The sequence below is a fragment of the Leuresthes tenuis genome, unplaced genomic scaffold (genome assembly GCF_036924035.1).
Source record: "Leuresthes tenuis unplaced genomic scaffold, fLeuTen1.0.hap1 SCAF_4, whole genome shotgun sequence".
Classification (NCBI taxonomy): domain Eukaryota; kingdom Metazoa; phylum Chordata; class Actinopteri; order Atheriniformes; family Atherinopsidae; genus Leuresthes; species Leuresthes tenuis.
Window position 1 is genome coordinate 13,074,976 of NW_027325358.1, and position 25,980 is coordinate 13,100,955.

At 39.3% G+C, this 25,980-nt stretch overlaps 1 protein-coding gene across 2 annotated transcripts; it reads left to right on the forward strand.

The window, feature by feature from the left end:
* Positions 1–347: 347 nt before the first annotated feature.
* On the forward strand, positions 348–24,711 carry LOC140305679 (synaptogyrin-1-like). Of its 2 annotated transcripts, none has more exons than XM_072384637.1 (4): positions 348–919; positions 18,103–18,340; positions 20,771–20,916; positions 21,173–22,791. In XM_072384637.1, exons 1-4 carry the CDS (start codon positions 818–820, stop codon positions 21,272–21,274), a joined length of 588 nt encoding a protein of 195 aa, XP_072240738.1. In that variant the 5' UTR covers positions 348–817; the 3' UTR covers positions 21,275–22,791. The 2 variants fall into 2 exon arrangements, with proteins under 2 accessions (XP_072240738.1, XP_072240737.1); XM_072384636.1 differs by lacking the exon at positions 21,173–22,791 and adding an exon at positions 22,802–24,711 and having other exon boundaries at positions 366–919.
* The last annotated feature ends 1,269 nt before the right edge of the window (positions 24,712–25,980 follow it).

Sequence of the window (25,980 nt, forward strand, 5' to 3'; positions counted from 1 at the left end):
AGTTTTCTTAAACCGTCATCAGCCAGAGCTCATACGGAGCATCACTGATATATTATCTACTAAAATGACTGTCATTGCTATCATCGCTTTCCAGACTAAGAGGAAAGTGTTAAGTATTAGAGCTGCTGGAAGTGAAAATGCATGGAGGACGGCTTCGTGGATTTAAGCAAAGTGTGACCACTAGAGGACAGAAATGATCGCAACATTATAAATGTTGTATACATTTTGTTATGTTTTCTAAGTCAAAATAAGATTGTTACAGTGTTTTAGGTATGTTAAATAAGCCTCTTTTTCGTTTCTAAGAGGACAGACGCACCTTAATTCATACAAGTTGAAAGCGCGTGACTCCCTGCGATCCCTGGAGCACATGCGCGTGCGCCATAAACAGTACTGTGTATTCGTAGTGTGTTTTTTTCATTTGTTTGTTTTGTTTTAACGGGGTGCGCTTCCATAGATGAGACGCAGTGATCTCAGTCCTCAGTCCGAGGCGTGACATCGGAGGCGCGTTCACGTGGTCGCCACCGGCGCTGACAGGGAGAAAAAGCATCACAAAACACAGGCATCCAGCTTCCACTGTCCAGAAATTGAAGAGATATCAGGGAAATTAGAGGTTAAATTCAATGCAAGAAGAATAGGGCAGGCTGGGACAGACGTGCAACCATCAGTGCCGAGACAACCTGCGAGAGCACTGGCAGGAGCACAAACGGGGATTTTCTTTGTCGGTTGCCCGGTGCTCTACACACCCTTGCGTCTTTGAACCAGCCGTGGGGAAGGAGAGGGGGATCTAAGAGGCGGTTGTCCACAGAACAGCAGGACAATGGAGGGAATGCAGGCATACGGAGCCGGTAAAGCCGGAGGAGCCTTCGACCCTGTCACCTTCTTCCAGCAGCCTCAGACCGTTCTCCGCATAGTGTCTTGGGTAAGCCGCCGCTACAGAAGAGGGCAGAAATCAAAATAAATACGTTTGTTTGCTGTGGCTGCATTGAGGGCCAGTGATTCACAATTATAAACGATTAGTTTACTTGTGTGGGCCTGTATTGTATAGTATAGGCTTCACTTAACCTCCATTTTTATTAGTAAATCTACCCCATAAATAGATAGACAATAAACTATTCTATTGAGACTGCAGTGAGACATAATAAAATATTTTCTAGTGCAATTTCTCTTCATTATTAATGTTTTAAATGATTCCCTGCTGAATATTTATAATGATCCCATGCAGGCTTATTGATGGTGCTGAATTTGTGTGTATTTTATTCACCAAATCATAATGAGCATAATGAGAACAAGAAGACACACTTCTCCGATTTGATAACAAATCATTTTTCTTAGGAAGTGCCTACTCTCCAGTCCACTGAGAAGTCAGACTAAAGACAAGGGATAGCAAGAGTTAGGGAACTTTTGAGAGGCATATTAAACAGATGGCAACAAGTCTCCAAAGTCTTTAAAACTCAAAGGAGTCATTCCAGTCCCAGTGTGTAGATGACGCTAGATAGAAAGAGGATACCAGTTTGTTGTGGAAAGATCTGCAAACCATGCCTTTATGCTGATGTGTCTTTAGAGGAAAAAAAAAAACAGTTGATGGATTTTAGATTAATGTCTTTTAGCTATAGATGAGTTTTGTTTGGCGTTTAAGTATTGATAGACATTGTCCTATTTATGTGCTTTGTGACTAAAGCGTCATGTGACTGAGAGTAAATTGAACTTTTACATAATGCATGAAATGGGACTTAAAACTTTGTGAAAGTAGTGTGAACGTTTGCTGTGGGTTAACCCCCTTAGCCCCGGATAACATGTGAGAGTAAGTCATGTGGTTACTCAGCGGACCATGAAATTGTCAGATGTGATTTCTCAGTCATGAGATGAGATATTTAGGCTGAAAAAAAGTACTAATTGTACTTAATCTTATTTGTCACTTTGTTTTTTTTGTTTTTTTAAATGTCTTTTAGCAAACATGGAACTTGCATCTTTCGTTCACAAAGTCTGCATAAAATAGCCTATGATGAAAGCAATGCATTCAGTTGTAAAAGAGACAGCTGTGACTTTTAAAATCAGGATTTAAAAGCTTAAAATGACTTAATATAGACGTGGAATCAGCTGCAAGTTTAGCTTCCAATCATCACAATAACAACTTCACTGAGCTGCAGAAGTTTTTCTGCCACATTTTGCTTTGCGATCTTGTCACATAGTAACAGCAGGGCAGCTCTGTGTTTTACATCGGTGTCTTCGTGGCTTCTTAAAAGTCCAATCTCACTTCCTGCCGGGCTGTGACATCTCTCGTTCAGCTGATCAAAGACGATGGAAAGGTGAAATCATTCGAGCTTCTCGGAAAAACTCAATAGATACAGTGTTTTTGGTTTTTTTTTAAGTGAGAGAGGGATGGTGATAATGACATTTGCAATTTCATTATCTCGGTTGGTTGGTTAAATAATGTGACTGTATAGATGATTGTATCGGGAAAAAAAGACGTGTGTAATGGGATGTAATGGGATGTAATGAAGACTTATTTTCAGCTGCAATCATAATTGTGTTGAATAAGTTTGTTTTAATTAGATTATTAGTTTGAAAAAGTGTTTGAAATCAGTGACTGTGAAATATGTAAAAAAACAGTGGAAAAATGTTTTCACATTCAGGTGACAAAGTTCAAGATGACATGTCATCAACAATCCTCAATTTTTTCATGCAACAAATAGTCCAAATCTGGAAATCTAGAGACTAAATCGGCAAATATGAGTTAATTATGTTTGATAAATAAATGATCATAAAAACTGTTTGTCTTGTTTCTGTACTAATGATTATGGTCTGGGATGGGCTGGCAGACTAAGCCTGGCTGTACACCGGCTCTGGCCCTATGGTCACAGCTCTGAGTTGGATAAAGCGGGTATAGAAAATGGTTGAGTTGATGGAATAATGATGAGTCCATGTTTTGCTCTTTGGATTTTTTTAACTTCAAGGGTTTGATTGAATGTTTTGCGCCACGTCAGACTTATAAAAAGGTATAAAGTGCGTTCATGACTCGTCATCAAGTGCGCCGTCCTAAGGTGTCTCCAGAGCAACAACATGTCTCCATAGTAACAGCCAGAGGCTGAGTTGGGATGTTTTGTGTGATGGTGTTAATACTCAGTCTGTAGCAGTGTGTGTGTGTGTGGGGGGGGGGGGGATAAAACATTTGTGGATGGAGGATGTCAAGCAGTTTATGAATGGTCGTCCAGGGTTCTGAATGTCCCGCTTCTTCTGACATTTTAGGGCAGACTGGAGGTGATAATTAGTTTGAGTATGATTCAGCCTCAGGGAGTCAACCCTGCATGTATGTGATGATGCATGTTGGAGAAGAACAGTGAACAACGTGACAGATGGAGAGGTTTAGATGAAGAAATTAGGATGAGTGACATCGTCTATTGAATTAACACACGATCCTTGAAGGGGCCATCTTTACCCCCTTTTCAAGTTGCTGTATCACTTGTAATATAAACCCACTATCATGAGTTTTCCTAAAATGGCCTCCTTTGATTATCTTGTGAATTATGTCTGTGATACCAGATAAAAGAATTCTGGCCATCTCTACCTTGATCTGATGAAAGGATCAATTTTACCTCCATAGAAAACAATATAACAATGTTGCAATCAGCCATTGTGCCACAGCCACTACGAGGCAACTGGGTTGTGGCTAGAATGACTGACAGTGAGATTGTCATAGCCTGGCTGACTCATTTCATTGATTTGTGTGATAGATAATTCTAATAGGTACATTTAGAGATAGATTTCTCTAGTTTAATAGTTACAGGCGATAGAGTTGTGACCAGATGATGGTCTATTGGGGTTTTCTGTAAACTATTTGGATATCGCAATAAAGAAGACGTGAGTATTCCACTGGAGCTGCACTGTTCACAGAATCCCCTGATGTACGTTCATTCCTGAGCTCTGTGTACAGTTGCACAGTGAGTGCGTCCTCAGCCCGGCAACAACACTGACTGCACCCAAGCTTTTAGTAAGTATTTGACATTTTCAATCAGAAATATGAAGCCTAAAGTAATCATCTTGTTTACTGATTTTCCCAAGTTGCTGAATCTAGTCTTAGTCTACTTATAATTTCCAAAATTGATATAAAGGAGAAAAAAAAACTATCTCTATCAATGTCATCTTTGTTATCGTTAATGCTGCTCTGGCAGGGGTTAAAAAGGACCCCCTCTAAATGTTGGCGGTTCTAGTGTTAAACTAAACCGAGTCAGCCTGACCTAAATAGTAGAGATGACATCCTCCGACTGTGGTTCTACTTTGATCTGCATTTAAGAAAGCATTACTATTGAGACGTGGAACATTTCCCTTTTTTCCTTTGAGTTGAGTTCCTTAAATCCTGCTTCTGCTCAAGGATTTAGGTTATCGCCCAGGCAACAAATCATTATACACGCAAATGGGTTGTGTAGTTCAGCTTTGTGCTTGGAAGTGTTTTTGTTTTCAACATGCCCTGAGCAGCATTTCTGTCAGCCTGCAAGATGAGAATGCAGATCAAAGTTTTCCACTCAATTCTGCACTAAGGCTAAAAAGCAAGTGATATGTGCCTGTGTGTGTACTGTAGGTGTGTGTGGTTTGTTTGAAAGGTTAATAAGGCAAAAGCAAACATTTGCTCACTGTCTCTGCAAAGTCTATCTTTGTTTACTTATATAGTGCTGATAGGATTCCCCATGCATTCATCAAATGCTGCATTTATGTTACAGGAGGACCTTTCTACACATCACACTTGTGTGAGGGGCTTATTGGACGAGGACTAGCTTCCTGACTAGTTGTGCTGCCACGACTCCTGCATGGTGGTGCACAACTCATTCTGAAATGTTAGATTAGCGCCGACAAACTTTCCACTTTCAGTAGCAGAGCTGATGAGTCTCTCATGTCAAACCGAACTCACATCATTCTGTAAAGGGAACGTCCAAGATAAGTCCGATTTCCCAAAGTGCTATTTTTAGTGGGTGGAGATCAGTTACTCTTTGGTTACATGCTGTTTAATTGAGCTGTTCTTACATGACGAACGTGGATTGATATTTGAAATTTAGCTTTGATTAGCATTGCAGCGGTTGGTAGACTTTGTCATTGGTCAACACAAAAGTAGACACTGCAGTGCAGCACATTCTGTCAGTTGCATGTTAAGCAGGAGCACAGACCCACACCCCCACAGGTTGTTCGTGCCAAAGTGTCAGAATTCAGACACAGTTTGAAAGTTATTTCTAAAACCAGAGTCACATATTTGTACTGTAGAAATGCCTTTATTTGCTTTCAGTAGTCATGTGTGGACATGAGATTTTATCTCTGACACAGGACACAGAGCAAAATGCGTGCCGCAGACAGAGTTCTGTTTCTAAATTTGGAATTTGACTGGTTACTGTCAGCAGCACCATAGACTCCCCTCTGGTTGGTCTTCATACCGCATTAGAGTTAGTTAGTTATTGTCTTTTTTCATTAAACCTCACTGAGTCATCCATGTTAAGTTTTGTTTGCCCTTTTGTTGAAGTCTTGTGGAAAAGTTTAGTTGACTGCAGTTTTGTGTTTGCAGCTGACTGACTGCTAAAAAAAACTAATCTAAATCTGTTGGGGAAACTGACTGGTCTTTTATGCTTGTGATAGATGAATTGTTTAAATCTCTCATATAAATGCCAGTGTAACTGGCTTTTAGCATTGACAGTTCCTCTGCAAATGCTGTTTGCAGGAGTGATAATGACTATTATCGCTTTAACTGCCTTGACTTAAGTTAACATTTTCAGTTTTCACTTTTCTACTGCTTTCAGTAGCCACTGCTTTCATTTTCGTACAGAGTCCTTAATACACTCTTTAGTTGTATGAAGCCATCAAAGTGCACACTTAAGGTCAAAGCACTGAGGAGGTTATACTGCATGATGATTGCATCACTGGATGGTGTTGAAGAGATTACTTGCAGTTCCTTCTTGAAGATTGTTGGACTGGTGCATTTAGAGCTGAGTGGTAAAGCCACACCGAAAGCAATGTCAATGTAGCTCAGTAGTCCACAAACAAACACTATACAGTGCAGTTGATATCAGTGAATCAGGAAGTTTTTGGGTCACACATAACAACAGGCAACTCACAGCACTTAAAGACTGATTAACTCAGTGAGTTAAACAAGGAAACGGGAGGATTTGATCACAGATGATATGTCATTTTCACCTTACAAAAGCTTTGATCACAGTAATGCTCACTGTGACTTATTGACTGATTTACCCAACATGTTGTATAGAAATGGATGAAAAAGAGATTAATAGTTTGCATTGGTAAGTGATTGCTTCACAGTCGAATAGCAAAGTCAAGGAAGGTTACTGGTCTTTTTAAGGGGACTTTCAAACATTTAGCTGATTTAAATCATATCACAAATCATAATCACCATCCCATCTACTGGACAATGCAGTATTTTTAATAATGTGTCTCATGTGATGCTTTATGAGTCTACTAATAAAATAGCCAAATGATCACAGAGCCGGTTTGTCAGACCTGAAAAGAATGGCCTGTAGTTTTGGCCCAATCTACATTTGAACGACTACCCTTTGAATTAATTTGTGACTGGATCAAGTCACAAGCCACACAAAAAGGGAAAATGGGAAGGACTTTCTGTCAAGAGCAGAGTGTGTGCAAATGAGTGACTTTGTCGAGTAGGAAGTAGATGTGTTGTTATGAGGGCGTCTGTGGCCTGGATTTGTGATTATGTATGTCTCCTTGTGCACCCTCAGTTCTGCAGTGGCTCTCCTTGAGTCGTACTTTGACAAGGCCGCCTGTCTCTCTCACTCTGGCTCTCATTACATGAGCAGCTGCTGCCATGGTGACAGCAGGTATCCCCAGCCCAGGGCAACGCTCTGCAGAATTCAATAAGCTCACAAGCTCACACAGACCATCCCACCCATCCAGAGAATGCATCTTTCACTAGATAACTCCTTGCTTTCTTACGTCTTCTTTCACCTCATATTTTTTTTAGATTAGTCACTGTGTTTGTTGTTGTGTCCATTTTATTACCCTGCTCTGACAGCAGAGCAAAAAAAATAAATAAATGACACAATCACTGATTTTCTTATGTTTGATATGACTCCAGCTTGTCTGACAGCTTTGTCTTCTATATCCATATGAACGTGTAATGCTGGGTAGAGTCAGAAAAACTCAGAAAATAGTCAGAAAACCCTCATAGAAAAAGGAAAAGGCTTTCTGGAGGAACGTTTTATGTTGCCCAAGACGAAGATTAAGTTGTTCTCAAAGAATCTCAAAGTATCAGCTGCACAGGTGAAATGTCAATGACAATGACCCCGAACAGAAATCAAAGCTGTGGAACAGACTTTGCTAGCTAAACTGTGCTGGTGCTTTATTCGTAATCATGTCCCCTTAATTTTATTATAATTTTTCCATTTAATTAATAAATGTAAGCCTTCAGACTTCAATCACGTGTTTTCAAGGTCAGATGTGGATATTCTCATGAGGATACTGCAGAAAGATGCAGCTAATTTGCCAAATTCCCCATGAGGGCTGACATATCCAAAGTACTGTAACCTAAGCCTTTTTACCTCCTGAGCCTGGATGTAAACAGTCTATATCTTACAAACCAAAGAAATTTCTTGGCCTTGACTTTAAAATGTACATTTCCAAACTTATTTTTTAATGTTACGTGTGTATGTGTATGTACATCTGCCAGGTTCGAATACAGGATTTGTTCAGGTAAAGTGTGTGAATACCAGAGTGATACGAGGCCTGGCTCAATTGTCTTGCCTTTGCTTTGTATCTGAAAGGCCTTTCAGCCAGCCCAGCAGCAGCTTTAAATCATTCACAACCAGCAGGACTGGACTGATATGATTCAGACCGAGGGAGCAGCTGATACGGGTGTTTGAGTGCTGCATGTAACAATCAATATTTTAGTCAGAAGTTTCCAGAATTCCTGATGTAAAGACGTAGAAAGACAAAAAAAATCCCCCAGAGAGATACTGTTTTTGGGTGATAAGAAGGGCAAAGGAACAGAGAGCAACGTTATAAAAAGGGAGATTCTTCAGGAAACGCATGCATTCACGCATGCCTGCACACAGTTTCACAACCATGCGTGTAAACTCTTATACACATAATTCTGGCAATCAGTATACCTAATGTGCAATTTGTGAGCGACCCTCAGGTGGTCACAAGATCAGAGACCCACGTGGTATCCTTCACAGAGCCTGCTTTCATCACCTCCAGAAGCCTTGTGATCTGTCTACAGATCAGAGTGGTGGGGGAAACCTCCCTCTAAACACACAGAGACATGCTCCTCTTTTTGTGGCAGTAACCATAGCGAAGAATGTCACGGAGAGTTAGCCACATTTAATCTGTTACATATTTATATGCTTAAGCACACATCCTAGTAGGACATACGATAAAGAAAATTGTATGTAAGTAATTGGTAAATACTGTGCAGTTCCTGCGCATGTGGAATATGTGCCCCAGCTCCAGCCATCACAAATCCAACTGGATTTCTGCTGGCAGCTACAGAAAAAGCTCAGTAATTCAATCTGCCTTGTGCCATGTGATAGCAAATACAATTGTGACCCTGAAGACGATGTATGTTTTCAGTCTCTGCAAATGAGGTCATGCCAAAACCAATCCCTGTTTCAGGTTAGAATATTTGTGTGTTTGGTGTTTGTGTCTCTGGAGGAGGCAGAGAAAGAGAGAGTTCGGAAAGTGGAGACACAAAAAGATAAGGAGTCTCTGGTGGTGAGATTATTTCCCAGTGGAGTTTCTTAGGGGAGCATAAAAAAAACCCAAAGTGTGTCGCGACACTAAAAACCGGTGGGCCTGCAGGTCCTACTGTCCTTATTACAGAAATTGGCAAACTCCCTTCAGCATCCAAATCACAAACAGGTAGTCTCGTTATATTCTAGATTGAAATTCTCTGGACAACAAACAGTTCACAATAGGGAGTGATATACTGTTGTCATCAGTTAAATATGTTTAGTAATCCTTTATGGACAGCAAACAGAAGACAGTGACTGACTGGCACAAAAAAGATGCCTAATCAGAACTCGACTGTGGATATAAGGTTTTGTTGCGGGGCATCTCACTTTTAAAGCTTCTGGCTAACCTTTATGCAGAAAATAAAAGCTAGCCGATGTCAGCATATGACTCAAAAACATGTGTCATGATGTCAGTTATGGGAGAAGACCCTAATCTTTGGATTGGTCCAAACATCGTCTTTGCTTTTAAAGAATAGTTGATTCCTGCTGATGACTTCGGGCTACTTCAAAGTCTCATGATAAAACCTGAATCAGTTTCTGGCTCTAAGGATGGGTTAGCGGTAACGTGTGAAAAGGCATTGCATGTAAAATATTTTTTCTACAGGAGTGGTCCAAAAGTAAAAAGGATTTTTTTTGTTTGTTTGCTTTTTTTTTTACAGAAAGAGACATGTTAAGATAATTCATCTGTAACAACTTCAAAAGTCTGCTAGCAGCCTACACAAACTTTGAAATAAGTTATTCCAAGACAATTCAACAGTAATGCAGCAACATTTATGTCGACGTAAGAAAAGGATAAACAAATGTGAATCGTGGGCTTCCTCCAACAATCTTTGACTGTATTTTAAATATTTTGGATCACCCTCGATTCACTTTTGCATTAAAGGTCTCAGGAAGGTTTCCAGGTGAGCTATTAATTCTCCACATCTGTCTTAAGACATTAAAGATAATGTTCATAATGGAACCCTCCTTGGTTATTCATAAAAGTCATAGAAAAACTGTTTAAAACAGAATGCTATTGTCTGGTTGTGTGTGTTTTTTCACATGAATGTAAGAATCTACTTTTATGGTTTCTAACATTGCATCGATCTATTTTATATAAGTGATTATACACCACGTTTTGTACAGCTTTACATCCAGTCACAAATAGAACATGAGTATGTTTATTGTGATAAAAAAGAAATGTTTAGTTATTTTAAAGAGGAAGCTGATAAAGTAGCTGAATGAAATAAACACTCTTGTCTACACTGTATGTGCATTTATTACATAATTATTCTGAGTGTTCGGAAATCCGTATGGCATCATGTAAATGCCTGACCAAAAAGGGCAGGTGGGGGGGTGTGTTTGTGACTGTGTTTTCTGACCTGAATTTTAAGCCACCCGTGTAAAGCAGTAGGCAAACTGTACGTGCGTTTTAGCTGTATGGTGGCCAGAGCGCGTCGGAGTGCGTTCATTCTTCTCAAGAATGCTTGTGGGCAAAGGCAAGGCCAGTAACGAGTGGAGATGGCAGAAGATGAGTGGGAGGGAGGAGCTATGATGCAGCCAGTCTAAAAATAGCACCGCCTCCATATCCCCTCTCCCCTGAACAATTTCCTCTGCAGTCCCTCCATTTCTACCTCCATGTCTTCCTCATGCTTCTGCTTCATAATAATGAAAAAAAAAAAAGACTGCAGATAGATGAAGGAGGGGGTTTAGACGTTTCAATCCTCCTCCATCTCTCCCATGATAGGAGAGAGGCGTGCGTGTGTTGGGTCAGAGTGCCAGGAGTGGAGGCAGGAGGGACGAGGGAAACAAAGCTTGTAGATGCTCGCTGATGATCTGATCCATCAAGGCACTGACTCCAAATGCCACTTTGTGTCTCCTCTCTTCATGCTGGATGCTGGAAAGCTAGATGTGATTGGGTCACTTTTGTAATTGCTGATTAATCTGATTAATCTCACTCAAAAATGACTTTGCTTTTACAATTATCCAAATTCACAACATAACAGACATTCTTTCTATTATTGAGCCACACACTCATTGCTCAAGGAACTTAGAGTTATCTTTTTTCAGGTGCTCTGATGTATGGTGTGTGACACAGGGTGTGACTCCTGACCTCTGAGTAAATAAATGTATATGAACTTCATATCTTGAAATTAGAAACACTCATAACATTGTTCTAAATTAGTTCCGCAAATACCAACCAACCAAACAAAAGACAAAAAAAAAAAAAAAACATTCATAGTAAAACTGACTTTTGCTTTATGTCATGATCTGGAGTTTTGTGTTCTGTTTTTCCTGTTTTTCTCGTGTTTTCATGGTTTACTCAGTTGTCCTTTTGGTTCTATGTTCCTGGTTTGCTTTTGTTCCTGTGTTTTGATCCTGGTGATTATTCCATAGTTTCCTCAGTTCCGTCCTGTTCTCGTCTTTAGCTCCACTGCCACACCCGTCACCTCGTCAATTACTCACAGCCGCAGTCACTTCCTCATTAGTCCCCTCAGTATATATTCCCCTTGGTTTATCTTAGTTCTTGCCAGATCCTTCTTGTGACTGCCTTGCTGGAATCTAGTGCTCCCCTGCTTGTTTTTTTTTTTTCGTTTTTTTGCTGCCTATCAGGTTGTTTTATTATTTTGTCTTTTATGTTCATATGAAGGTCTTGGTTTTCTGGGTCAGCTGCGTTATCTTACTGTAAAATCCTTCGTTATTCATCTGGTGCCTCTGGATTGCTGTTCCCACATTTGGGTCCTCAATATCATTTACCTCGTGACACTTTATTTTTATTGATCACATGATGCAAATGAACTAATAGATGATTGTTATACTGCATGAAAAAGGACAGTGATGGAGATGTCTTTACCAAGTATAAGGCGGTTGCTAAAGATTTTGAACCTTGTTTCAACAGTTTTTAATGATATCAGAGTTTAAATGTTAGGAAGCAGAAGTTTTCAGGATGTAGAAAAATAACTAAAAACTGTGCTAAAAAGAACATCAATGAGAGCTAGCTGAGTGTACATGCTGATTTGCAAGAGCTTCAGCTTCAATCTGGAGTGGCGGTCTCAGTTTCTACCATAACGCCAAACTAATGTTTGAGCAAATTTACAGTCTTGCTGAGATAATCTTTTGCTGCTATATGGCTGTGGGGTAAATAAGATTGTTTATAGGCAATGAAATGCAAGTCATAAAGAAAACCTCTTCTATCTCCAGTAAAACACGATGGAGTTTTTTTTTTCTCACAATGTCTCTGGCATTGGAAGAACAAGGCTCTGTCCACACTAACACAGATATTTTGCAAAACAAACCTTTTCTTATACATTTTCACCACTCATCCACATGCAAATTGCATTTTTAGTCCAGAATAAAATAAGATTTTCTTGAAAAACCTCTTTCAAAGTTAAGATTTAAAAAAAAAAACTGTATCTGTGTGTGGATGACAAACAGAGGTTTTGGGAATCTCAGTCCTCTTCATGTATGCCCACTGTTGCTTTCTGTTATGAGCATGCTTTGTAAACAATAGCAATGGTGCCCATATATACTGGTTCTGGACTTTTATCACCTTGGACTGTAACATCACTTTGAACAACAGGTTTACGTCATCGTCTGTCTGCACAAAATTGCTTTTTTTTTTCTTTTGGTTTGACCATTACACAATTAACTTTTTTTCCATTGTTAAAACAAAGTTTTTGCCGGTGGAATTCAGCTCAACCCTAACTTTATAGGGAACTTTTAGGCATATAACATGTGCGGAAGTGATCAAAAACAGTCACTTGCCCTATAAAAAGGGTTTGATAGACTTACTCAGAATATTCTTCTCTTTTATCGTGGCACGTCATTAATTTTGACTTTATCGCCACTTACTGGCTCGTTATGGTTACTTCAGGGTTTGTTGGAATTTCTGTATTGGCGTCTGGATGGAGATATTTTTTGTGTAGGGGAAATATTTAAAAAAAAGAAAAATGGATCCAGTTTTCCAAAATATAGTTAAAACATCCAAACTACTTTCTTTTTAAGTTAGTTTTTTTCTGTTTATTTGTGAAATATAGCAGATACTTTAGCACAGTCCATTTTCTGTCTGTTCTGTCTGTTCACTACAAAAAAAAAGAAGAAAATCCTGGTCTTTGTACACAGTTCTGCCTCTTTACATGTGGAAAAAGACTACAGTGGCTAGTCCTCATGGAAAGTTATGCAAAGATTTGCAAAGTACAGTCCATGGATTCCTAGACAGTTTTTGTAGGATGAATTTTCGTAGATTTCCTAAACATTGCTACTGCAAATTTGGCAGCATACCCAAGCAATTGAGAGAGCAGCGGCAACCAACTCATGTCCTCCTTGATTATACAGAAGCAGAGATTGCCCATTTTTTAAATGTAATTATCTAGAGATGATTAGTTAATTATCTCATTATCTCGAGATAACGAAGATCGCTTTACGATAATGAATACATTTTTGTCGTTATCTCAAGATAACAAGGCGTGTTTGCTCAAGATAACAGGTTAATGTATTTTGTTAGTTCGGCTTAGTAAAGTTTGCATTCACATCAGCGCAAACAGGACCGCTTGAAGGGCAGCTGCTGGCTGCAGAGGTGGTTAGGCTCTAATGCCCACAGATGCGTTCAAGGACAGACATTTACTGAACTCAGTACAGCAAACAGAGTTACACCTGTCTGCCTTCACTTAATCTCATAGATCATAAAGACGATGATGTTAGGTGTTAACACAGGAACAACTCATTTTCAGCTTCATCCTAATCACCTTGTGATATCATGAAACCAAAGCTTGTTTTCTTACGATCACATGTCGTGAGTTTGAGAAAATGAGATAAATTAACTTATCACACAAAAGCAAGCTTTGCTATCTTGAGATAACAAAATAATCACATTGCAATGTTGAGATAATGGCATCAAAATCAATTATTATATGGTTCATCATATGGTTAATATTCTGAAGTATGTTGATTTTTACAGTGGTTGATGCTCCGTAACAACTTTGTATTCATATGATAATTTTCCATCAGTCGAGACTGAAATCTGCGATTTAACAAGTCCTTTTTTTTGCTTCGGATAGTATTCAGACCCTGTGTTGTACTCGTCATGCGGAGCTTGGTGGGTCTCATTTAAAAATCAAACGAACCGCCTTGTGTTCTTGCAACAACAGCAAGGTGCATTCATGAAAGTACCTGCTTTTAGTTAACATAATCCTGATGTTGCTCTCCTTTCCTGAACAAATCTTCTTTCTCTGTATTTCTTCATTCAAAGCTCATTTTACTGTGCACACACAGAGCCTACGTGACACTATACTTACAGCAAACTTTGCGTATCATAAACAAAATAGAAAAACTCCTGTAGTATCCAAGAACCTTTTATTAAGACTAAATTATTTTATTACAGACAGATTTCTTCAGTAGATTATCCATGGGAAATTAAATCTGTTTTGTTCTCATGTCTTGGAACAAAAAAAGTTGTTGCAGGAATTGTTTATATCAATTTGCCTCACATTGCTTTGCAACTCCTGCAGTGTGATGTGCACATTGTAATATCAGTACTGAAACATACACTCCAGCTTTTGATTGAAATAATGAAATCTATGCCAAGTGAACTCAACAGACTCGCGTTCAGGTTCAGCGGGCAGTTCAGATGTTGACCTCCCAGTGTCAGTGTTTAAATGGTGTTTTCCTAATCATGGATCAGAGAGTGGATTAGATTGAGTATGCTTGAAAGGAGAAGGATTTGAAGAGGAAAACTGTGCTGTAATCCTTGTCATGGATGACACCCTCGTCTCCTCCTAGCCTGTTTGCAAGCCTTAATAATCAGGGGTGTGGCAGTACAGTCTATTGTGCACAGTACTCTCATGTTGGATTGCTGTCATTTACTACACAAAGACAGACACAACAGCTGAGTAAACTACCTCTGAACTCAAGGCTCACTTCTAGCTCTCTATCTCTTTTTTACTCCCTCAGTCACATACACAGACACACTTTGAATCCATCAATCACCCGAGCAAACTCCACACACAGGCTGCCAGCAAACATGAACTCGCCTATCCCATTCTTACCCAGACAGTAAAAGCTCCCTGGAGGTTTGTTCTGAGGGTTTGTCAGCTGGATGGAGTTGTGTGATCTGCTGTTATCAACTGAAGTACAAAGCAGACGGCTGTATAGCACTGCAGGGTGGGATACCGACACTGTGGGTGTTTGTGTGTGTGGGCTCATATTTATGGCCTTGAGAAAGGTGTCTCTATGGTGCAGAGGAGAGGAGAGGAGAGGAGAGGAGAGGAGAGGAGGGGAGAGGAGGGGAGGGGAGGGGAGGGGAGGGGAGGGGAGGAGAGGAGAGGAGAGGAGAGGAGAGGAGAGGAGAGGAGAGGAGAGGAGAGGAGAGGAGAGGAGAGGAGAGGAGAGGAGAGGAGAGGAGAGGAGAGGAGAGGAGAGGAGAGGAGAGGAGAGGAGAGGAGAGGAGAGGAGAGGAGAGGAGGATTAGATGGTATCTTAGTAACCTGCTCCTTTTGTTGACTCCATTTTGTGTCCCTTTGTGTTTCCACTTCTTGAGGGAAAGGGAGGCAGAGGGAGAGAATAAAATGAAAGACAGATTAAAGGATGGAAGGTGAGAGATGCAGAGGAGAGGGGAATTAGATGCTATCACAGTAACTTTGTTCTCTCATTGTGTCCACTTTTCCACAGTCACTGCCAGTCTGACCGCTGCTGAAGAGATAAAACTTTCATCAGGTTCAACATTAACAAAAATAAGCACTAATGTACATTTTAAAGGCAGAAAACCTTACATTGTCTTCATTATTAGTGTTATTATTATCACTTGCAGTAACTGAGTAGCATGTTATCGTCTTTAGTAATACGGGATATATGTTGTACATTTTAATAAAGTTTATATCATGTTACTGACACAACTGTAATCATTTGTCTTTTTTCCAGAATACATTAATGACCGACACATGTATTTCTAGTGATAAACTGTAATTCAAACGACTGTAAAAATCATAAATATATAGTACTTTGTCAGTGAAGCTGCTCTTATTAATTACGAAAAGAAGTTTTGAACTATAACTGTATGAACTCGTGAGTTATATGTAATACAACAGACCTCCTATTGCATGTATGTTCAACAGAGATTTATTTTTTCTTGTTTTTGGTCCCAACCCAACCCTATGGTTCGTGTTGGTGATGGTAATAGTTTTGAGTCAGGCTCTGGTAAACCACACAGTACAGTCTGATTTGCGCATATCAACTTGCATGAAAGATACAAAGCTGAGTACGCAGCTCTCCGTTATACTAAGATTTTACTCTTGGTAAGAAATGACTAAAGTACTATATATTTGACATATTTCAACATTTTTTATCATCTTTTCATGTTGCTTAGAGTTGCTAACTGTAATGGCACTCGTTGTATAGTTCTGACACAGCAGTCTGTGTATTTCCTGGATGGCAAATAAAGGCCACCTTGATTCGAAGTTTTCTAAAAAGCTGCAAAATCACATGTTTCTCAACGGGTAAGGGTTGACCGACAAGTATGGTGAAGTAGAAAAACCTATCGGCCTATTTCATCGTCAACTGAATTTCATCGCCTCCTCTGTAAGGCATCAGCACGAGTTGGCTGTGTGGTCCTCATTTCGACTGTTAATAATGTAATGTGCAACGCAGCCTTTGTCGTTCAAAATGCTTGCCTCACACATGAAGAATTGACTTTGTTTCCACACTAAAACATCTCTAAAGGAATGCAGTGCTGAGCTTGCAGGTTATGCACTCTGTAGTGAGCAGGCCGCCACCTGTTCATTACTCACATTTTATCAGATCAGTCCCAACTCGAACACTAAATCAAAGAATTGCAGAAATTGGGAAAAAATTATTCACATGTCAGGAGAAAACCCAGAGGCTTAACGAGCGATCCTTTTGAAGAGGATACAAGGGATGATTCACATAACTCTCTGGCAGGGTGATCTTGACTTAATGGGCTGACAGCATCAGCCTAATGTGACATCTTGTTCATAAATTACCCAGTCAGTCTAAATATATCATCTCACAGCAGCAGGTGGTGTTCTTTTGGGTTGTAAATGACTTTATATGAAATACTCGTAAAAATATGCAAATATGGAACATGAAGATGTACAAATTGGTGAATTTATAAGAGAAGAAAAACGTGCCCTCATTATCTCACTGTGTACACTTTCTAAGGAACAGACACTCGGCATGAAAGAACACACCTTAATAGGGTGCACAGTGGCATCCTCACCTGTACTTTACAATGAAACGAAATGAAAACAAAAGCTAAACATCTGCCTATCCACTCCAAAAAAATCTGTAGAAGTGAACCTGATTAAATTGTAATGAACTGTACTGCTATCTGAAGCAGCGTTCATTTTTCTAGTTGGATTAGTTTGTTGGTTCCATGTCCAGAGTCAAACTATTCTGTTGTCTCAGTTTTTAATATCAGCCAAATAGCCTCTATTTATCTGTTCTTCAACACGCTGGGAGATCGCAATCAGGGTTTATCAAAATTTGTGGTTTTATTGCTCAAACCATTAGTAGATGAATGATGACATGACACAGTAATCATTAATAAACAGAGCTGTTCTTATTACAACTTATTGGACTGACAATCACTCGCCTAATTATATGATGGTACAATCCTCAATAATAGAGATGTCATAACACACATTTTGTTGTGAAACTCCACAGGTCTTGATCAGTCCATGCATGACAGTAGTGCGTTTGATTGGTTTTGTTTTGCGGTGTAGCTGAAACTAATAAGAGAAATGAATCCATTAAAAACACTCAAATACTTGTCTGAATTAAATTTCCGAGCACATGGAGTGTCACAGTAAGGCCTGCAGATGGCAGTATTCTGGAATAGCTTTCCTCCTTTCAGCTTCACTCAAATTGTTTGGCCCACAATAGCGAAGCAACAATAGTTTTGCCATCTTCACCTAACACGTCTTTCTTCTGCTCTGCTCAGTCACAAAAGCAGACATGGTGAAAAAGAGCAGCTGAGAGGTGGAAAACTAGTGAAAACATATGGAGACTGCACACTGGGCTGAAATTAAACAAGTGCAAATAACTTCATCAAATAATATCAATCTGAGGGTGAAGGTTTACATTGATGTTATTGTGTTACATATATTCTTGAGTTGATAATGTGTCCATTATATTATTTCATGTGGACCTCAGATTCACTATAAATGTTTAAGTATTTAAAGCATTTCAAGTGAGCTTAAACTATTACTTATTTGTCAGTCGGAATATGTCAGATAGGGAGATGTGTTGTACTCTACTAAGTCCTGCCTGGGGAACTTTATTTTGTTTATGGTGTGGACTCTTTTTATCTTAATCTCTTACAGAATCTCCAATACATATGTTTATGAAGATATTCTCCTCTATTCCCTCTCAGGTCTTCTCCATCGTGATCTTTGGCTGCATTGCTAACGAGGGCTACATCAACAGCCCAAAGGAAGAGGAGGAGTACTGCATCTTCAATCGCAACCAAAACGCCTGTAACTATGGGGTTTTTATGGGCTCCATGGCCTTCCTCTGCTGTGTCGCCTTTCTGGCTCTGGATGTCTACTTCCCTCAGATCAGCAGTGTCAAAGACCGCAAGAAAGCAGTGCTTGCTGATATCGGGGTGTCAGGTAAACACAAGCATATCTTTCATTCATTATTTCTTGACAATTATAACACAAAACAGTGAATTGTTTGTTGAAGCATCTTGCTTTCTTTTGTATTTCTGACACGGATACGTTTTTGTTGTCTTTCTTCAGATATTTATGACTTACTTTTATCTGTCATTGAACTGTTGTATGCAATTACAAACTGGGCTATGTAAACCACATTAAAAAGATGATTTTTATTATTTTTTTTATTACATTACTGTGACTTTTTCACCATAATATTAAATACAAGAAAGGGAAAGGGACTAATAAATGTTTACTATAAAGCACGAACATGGAATTACATTTAATGATCAATCGAGCTCACCACTTAGATCACCGCAATGAAACAAATCTCAACATTTACTGACCCCATTATAGCTGATGTGCTTTGAGACTCATTTTTGAACAACTTACTGATCAGAGTAATGCTTGGACTACTGGACATGCTGTAATCGAGTAATTTACCAATCCAAGAGCCACAAAATTGTTCAGATAGAATTATCTTGGTAGTAGAAAAGAAATCTGAAAACAATTTAAACATACAACAGAATGAACAGGTTGTGAGGCCTTTATGTCAAAGACATTCATGGTGTTGCACTTTGTTTGCTTAGATTATGACAATGAGAAAGTTTATGAGTTTTGACAACAAAATACATACACCCAGAAGGCCAGGAGGGCATTTTTTTGCTGATATTCGATACATTGACATGCCGGTATTGTCCAAGAGATTTTTCCTGTTTTTGATAGTGATGTAGATAAGCAGTGTTTTGTGATGAGAATCTTCTTGCAGCTGTTTGCAGTGCCCATATCTCTACGAGTTATGTAAAAAAAAATGAGATTGGTAGTCAAGCTATCATCACAGAAAGGGAGAGGAGGTGTTTAAGGGAGGGACAATGAGGATACAGATACTACTGTGGCCCTAACAAGCCTCTGAGATGTCGCGCTTTGGTGTGTCTGACAGCGTCGTTCTCTTCCTCTCTGCTGCGCTGCCTCTGCAGTGAACACAGTGACAAGATAGTCAAGCACTGAGTCTGTTAATGAGGTAGTTCCTGTCACAGCCTCGACTCTCCGTTCCTGTTCTCATCTTTCACAGACTTTTCTCTTTTTCTCTCACCATAACCACATGAGAGGGTTTGTGCGTCAGTAAAACAAAAGAGCAGCTGGCAGTCTGATGGGACCTGGATGTTTCTGATTAAGCTTTCTATAGTTTCTCTCTCACCGCCACACTTCCAGCTCTGCTGATATATTTCTCTTCTTTTGATTGCCACTGTTGACCAGCTGGAAAGAGCTGAGTTTGAATCTGTCGCTGCAGTAATTCTAGCTGTGGGATGGCTCATTTTCCATGTGGCACTCGATAAGAGTCAACTTTTGGTCCCTAAGTTGATTTTTTTGTTCCTTTTTTTCTCACGGCTGATAATGTAGAATTTAACTTCTCACGCTAGAGTTCCTGATAATTTAACTTAGCTTTGTTCTCATGCATGTCCTGTCTAACTCCCAGTCCCACCACCAGCTCAGCCACTACAGGCACCAGAGAGTCTCACTAGCTCACTCACTCTCACACTCACAAACTTTTTCAGCTCTGGCTGTCTCATTATTCTCTTGTTGTAGGCATGAATGTTCAGCCCCCGCTTCCATCCAATTGCACTGACAACATACCTCCTTGGTTCTCAGTGGCCATAGTCGGTAGCTTAAATAGCTTGACAAGATATGTGGAAGGTTCAGCAAAGGAATCTGTGCAGCAAACGTGAGTGAGTCGCTCCAGTGAGGGTTTAGTTTGTCACTATTAGAGCAACTGACTGGCACAACAGACCAGATGCCCAACTTCATTCCAGCTGCAATCAGAGGACAATGAAAGCAGGATGTCTGCTTTAAGGCTGTTACAAAAAAACATGTTTTTGGTAGCATGGGGATTACCCGGTACGCTTTGGTTGAAGTTACCATAACCATAAAAATTTTATAAAAACTTAAATGTATTCAAAGTGGTTTCAGGGATTCCCATACAATGTTAATACTTTGGCTGCTCAAGTATAGTAAAAGCCCAAATATATCATTTTTTTCACAGTCTGAGAGAGGAAAATCTACTTGTGTAAAGTATTTATGGCAAACATAAGGATGTAACAATGTGGAGCCTTGAAATTGTAGTGAACATATTTTAAGCTTCTGTGCAACATCTACTTTTCACCTCCTCTCCCTCGACCTTCCAGTCTGTCTACTCAAGTTTTTAAATGAAAGCAAATGGATGACGTTCATAAAATAATTTGACAGTTCATTTAACAGATACATTTAATCCTAAAGGTTTTGAAATGAGACCATAAAACTGAGTTCCTAGTGCTGTTGTGCCCTGTTGCTTTTCAGTTGGTATGTAAACACTGATTGCCAGGTTTCTTTCCTTTTTCTCTATTTTTCCAGCATTCTGGTCCTTCATGTGGTTTGTGGGTTTCTGTTTCCTGGCCAACCAGTGGCAGATGACCAAGCAAGAAGACAACCCTCTGATGGAGGGTGGGGATGCTGCACGGGCAGCCATCACCTTCGCCTTCTTCTCCATTTTCACCTGGGTAAGGATCTCCCATAGGTCTCATTAGTCCACAGAGTAACTCAACATGGCGTAGCATCAACGTTAGCTGAGCAGTTTGTTTTAGGGTGCAGTGGCCTTTGGGGAGACTGAGCTCCTACACTCTTCTCTCTTTCCTCCCTTGCTTACCAGTATAGACAGTAGGCTATATAAAAGTGAAATATAAAAGACTTCTCTTCATTTCTTTTAGACACTTGTGTCAGTGTGAACTCATGAGGGCTTGACTGTTTTTTCTACAGGGTGCTCAGACCCTCTTCTCTATGGAGAAATTAAAGAATGTGTCATTTGAAGAGGAATACACCAAGCTGTTCCCTCCTCAGCCCCACCAACCTTTTGCCTGACTCTGTTTCGTCTTCTCCTCATGTTGCCTTAACCCTCTGCAGCTGCTCACACACACACACACTCTAGTTCTTGAACAGTCGCTGAACATGTTTAAGGGCACCTGATCACACGGGAGTGTGAGTGTAATCCAAATCCAGGCGAAAAAACGGTTGCACCTGTACTGTCGGTAACCTTCGTGTCTTATGGACTCAGTTGTTCATGATTCCAAATAAGTAAACAATTAGATTACAAAATTCACTGTGTCTGGCTTTAAAAGCTGTCTGCCCTATCTTAGAACTCATGCATACTTCTTCCTACCAGAAAAGGAGCCGGAAATAAAGAAAAGCAGGCAAATTGAATGTTTGAATATGCAATTGGCTATTAAGCTATCGTGAATTGTTTCCATCCACTTTGTGGCTTTGTGATATTTCTACCACCTCAGCAACTCAGCGACTCAGCTGGTGTATAGTAATTATTCAGTGTTACATACTCTGTCCAGCTATAGCTGCACCACCAAACCTGGAGCCCTTAAACAAGTGTCTTCCAGTCTTTAACGCTTTGATGTGCTTTCCTTTTTCCTTTAGTTGTTAAAAAAATTATATGTATGTAAATTATATTAGTACATTTATACATGAAGTGTATTTGCTGAAATATAATGTTTTTGCTTTTTCTGTTGTTGTCGTTTGTTTACTTTGTTATAAAAGCTTTCAGTCTCCAAATCTTGATGGAACAGTTGAATCATTTGGGGAAGAGGGCAATTCAAACCTATCAGTGACCAGCGTCCCACACACAATGGGATAGAACTTATTAACTGAGGAGCTTTTGGTGGATTCTATTTCCCACAGACAACGCCGTTTTGTATGGTTTTGGTGTTTATGACAAACCAAGCTATTTGGCTAGAGGCTACAGCTTAAATTAGAACCGACTGACAGTAAAATGGGATGTTTGAGAGAGTGACAAGGTCAAACAAATGAAAGTCTCTCCCTGCTTCTCTCGTGGCCAGGCTTCCCTCTTTGTAACTGTCTCATTAGGTTTAGCCAGTAGATGTGTTGTTAAAGCTTTTTGAGAGGCACTGTAATGATAAAGTGTTTTAAACAGTTTAGTTTAATTCAAGTGGCAACAACACTTACTTCATATAGCCATTGGGTGTTTATGACTTTTGCTGTTTTACGATGCAGCTCCTCAGTAGTTTAGTAACGCACACTGCTTGATTGTACTATGATGATTCCACTTTAGACTCAGGTAGTGTTGAGATTGTGTTTCTCATTATGGAGCTGAACAACAAATATGGCCTTCTCATTCCTGCCTTTAGAAGTAACCCGCTGTGACTGTCTAAATGGCTCATTCAAGCTATCTAATAAGCTTCACAAGCTTTCCAGCCGACTAATTAATGTTTCCTTCTTTGTCTTTTTTCCTCCTATTCCAAACTCTCTGCTCTAACACTGCTGCTTCAACATCTACCTTCACACCATTCAATTGCCATCTATGTGGCTTTTTTTGCCCTTCTGTCCATCTCTGTCTCCAATCGTCTGTCCCACATCTCTAAGGCGGGCCAGTCTTTCCTGGCCTTCCAGAGATACAAGTTGGGGGCCGACTCAGCCCTCTTCTCCCAGGAATACACAGACCCCAGCCAGGATGCAGCCGGGGCCCCCTACTCATCTTTTGGCGGAGAAGACTTGGAGAGCCCGAGTGGAGGAGGAGGCCAACCCAACACTGATGGAGCCTTTGATGGCACCGGAGGCTACCAGCGTCAAGACTACTGATATGTCGGAGATTCAGATCTACTATGGGAGTCATTAAGTTGCCCAAAAATCCAAATTTTAAATAATATTTGTTTTGTTTCTGTCACACTGAGTCAAACTGGCCCAGTCTGTGGTTGCTACTGGATCAACTTCATGCACTACTATGGGTTTTTCTGACCCAATATAAAGTTGTCCTTACAGTCAACAAATGACATAAAAATAAATAAATAACTACACATATTAATTCTGATCGGGAACAAATACTTAAATGCTTGTTTGAAAACAATGACAGTTTTAAGCTGAATGAGTTTCGAAACTACTTGTAGTTGTCATGAACAAGTCTTGGACAACTCTCCAGATTTCTGAGGCATAGCTCAAGATGGTACACAATCTCAGTAAGACACCTGCTGCACAAAAACACGAATGGGCTCGGCTCATCTGTGGGGAAAGGTTATGGAAAACAAGGAGATGGTTAGTTTGAAGTTGCTGGGGAGGGCTGGGGATTTAAGAAATTCTCGCTATATCGAGGAGGATGGAAGAATGGTCACATTTCTTTCATCCTCTGAGATCTTTTGTCAGTCAGCAAACGACTGCAATCAGTGTTTGTTAACCGAAACCCACGCACTGAGCAAGGCACACATTTAGAGTATATGAGTTATGAGTTTTATCCTGACAAAAGTCCCAAGTTTATCCTGATAAAAGTCTCAAGTGTTGTATTGCAGCATATCAACATAGATAAACGAGCATATCTGGCAACTAAACCCTTCACCTGTTTTACAAGAGTGTGTTTCTATGTGTGTATTGAAAGATTTGTGTTTTTTTTCAGTATGTGGATTTGAAAACGGTGTGTGTTTTCTTGTTTCTCTGAAAAACATTTTCTTCTCCGCGATTGTTGCCTTAGTGCTGACTGCCAAGCAAGCTCCAACAAACACAGGATGACATACATTATGTCCAACACGCACCACAGTTGTCTTTCACAGTTTTTAATGTTAAAGTTTAGTTTTTTTGTTGCTGTTGTTGTCGTCGTCCTTGAGCACATGTGACAGAACCAAGCTTTTGTTAGCAATATAGAGTGTCCCAAACAACAAACGTGTTACGGTTTTTTAATCAGTAAATCTACAGACAGCTTCCAGCTGTAAAAGATTTATCTGCTATCTCTTCTGCTTTATTTCAATGAATCTACAGATGAGGCAACCATGAACATCCTGAGTATTTATGAACATGCATCAATTCACTTTCTTAAAGAATAAAGTATACTTAACTCTCTATAAATATTTGTAAATCTATAATTAAAGTGTCTGAAGAAAAGAGTGCTTTATTTTAGGGCATTATGCTAGTTACACACACACACACATATATATATATATATATAGAGAGAGAGAGAGATAAAGAAAAGACAGAAGAAAGAAGTTCTATGGTCTGTTGAGTGTTAATGTGATAAGATATAAAGTATTGTTGCTTTCAGGGTAGAGAGATGCTTTTATTTTGGAATAACAATATCAACTGTTAAAAGGAAAAAAAGACCAAATTATTGAAGTATGTATATGCATAATATATATACTTTACATTTGTGTATTTGTAGAATTGTGTGTTCATCTGTGAAATCTGTTTAAAAACAAACAAAAAAACAACAAAGTAAGACTTAAGAAAAAGAATATGTAGAAATGTCTGTTTTTGATGTTTTGATTTGAACCTATAAGAATAAATAAAACTACTGATGAACGATTGGTGGAGAGGTTCGTGAATTGGTTCTCTTATCTTCTTTTTTTTTGGTTGTGATTGTTATATTTTCTATTAAATATATCGTTTTCTATATTTTTGCTATTTATTTTCTGTCTGATCATTTTCAAAGATAAAAATGGGGCCTCTCCCTCCACTGGCAAGATTTGTACTTGCAAGTGTTTATTTCTCATTTTCTTTTATACGCCCGGTTCAACCTGTTGGAAAAAAGCTTACTGTAAAATAACGAGTGTGAGTGTGTGTGTGTGTTTCTTCAACATCCAGTCACAGCCTTCTGAAATGTGTCATATTCAGCAACAAGGTCAGCCACGCCGTCACAAAAAGATGTTTTTTTTCTTTTCCTCACTCACAGTTTCCCTTAGATTGGTCCTGTAAAACTGCTCTGAAAGGAACTAGAGACTCCCAGAAAGTCACAAGTGCTGCAACTAACTTCCTACATGGTAAACCATGTCCAAATTATGCGCTCTTTAATGTGTTTTACTGCAAGGACTTTAACAAACATCAACGTTAACTTGTGTTCTGATGATCCAAAATCTCTGAAACAAACACTCCCCTCCTCACAGCTTACATGCTACGCTAAGTACAGTAAAGTTGTGTTTAAACTCATTCAAATAGAAATTACTATATTCATGCATGGGGTCTTTTCAAATACGTCTAAGTGGTCCATTTTTACTCTCATCTTGTGAAAGAAATAATGATTATTCAAATTCATACATAAGACAAAAATATCAGTTTATTTATTTATTTTTTCTTTCTATTACAGTGAAAGTATAAATAGTTAACTTTTCTTTAGCCAATAACACACCCAAACATTTGAATTAAAAAGATGTGTTGTAGCCATCAGAAGAGTGAAATTATATTTTGCTGTCAGTTGCAGTTCCTATAATGTCCATAGCGTGGCGGTATTATCAATGAAACCGGTGCAGCAAATAGCCGGAAAAAGGCTCCCGTACCCCATCCCTACCCCGTACCCCGTCAGCTTTTTGTTTCTTGTTAACACTGTTAACACTGTATAAATCTAGTTAGTTGAAAATTGTATTCTAAACATTTCATCTAACGCACACCTTCACACCTTTTTAAAATTATTTGTTAAGAAAATAAACATATCAAGTTGCTGCCTTCAAATAGCGTCGGAAATTTCTTATCCCGGTGTCATCTTCTAAACATTGAAAGGGGGGAGAAAGTGATGAAAGGCTATCTGTAGATAGTGGCTTAAATTAAAAGTAATTTTGTGTTTAAGAACA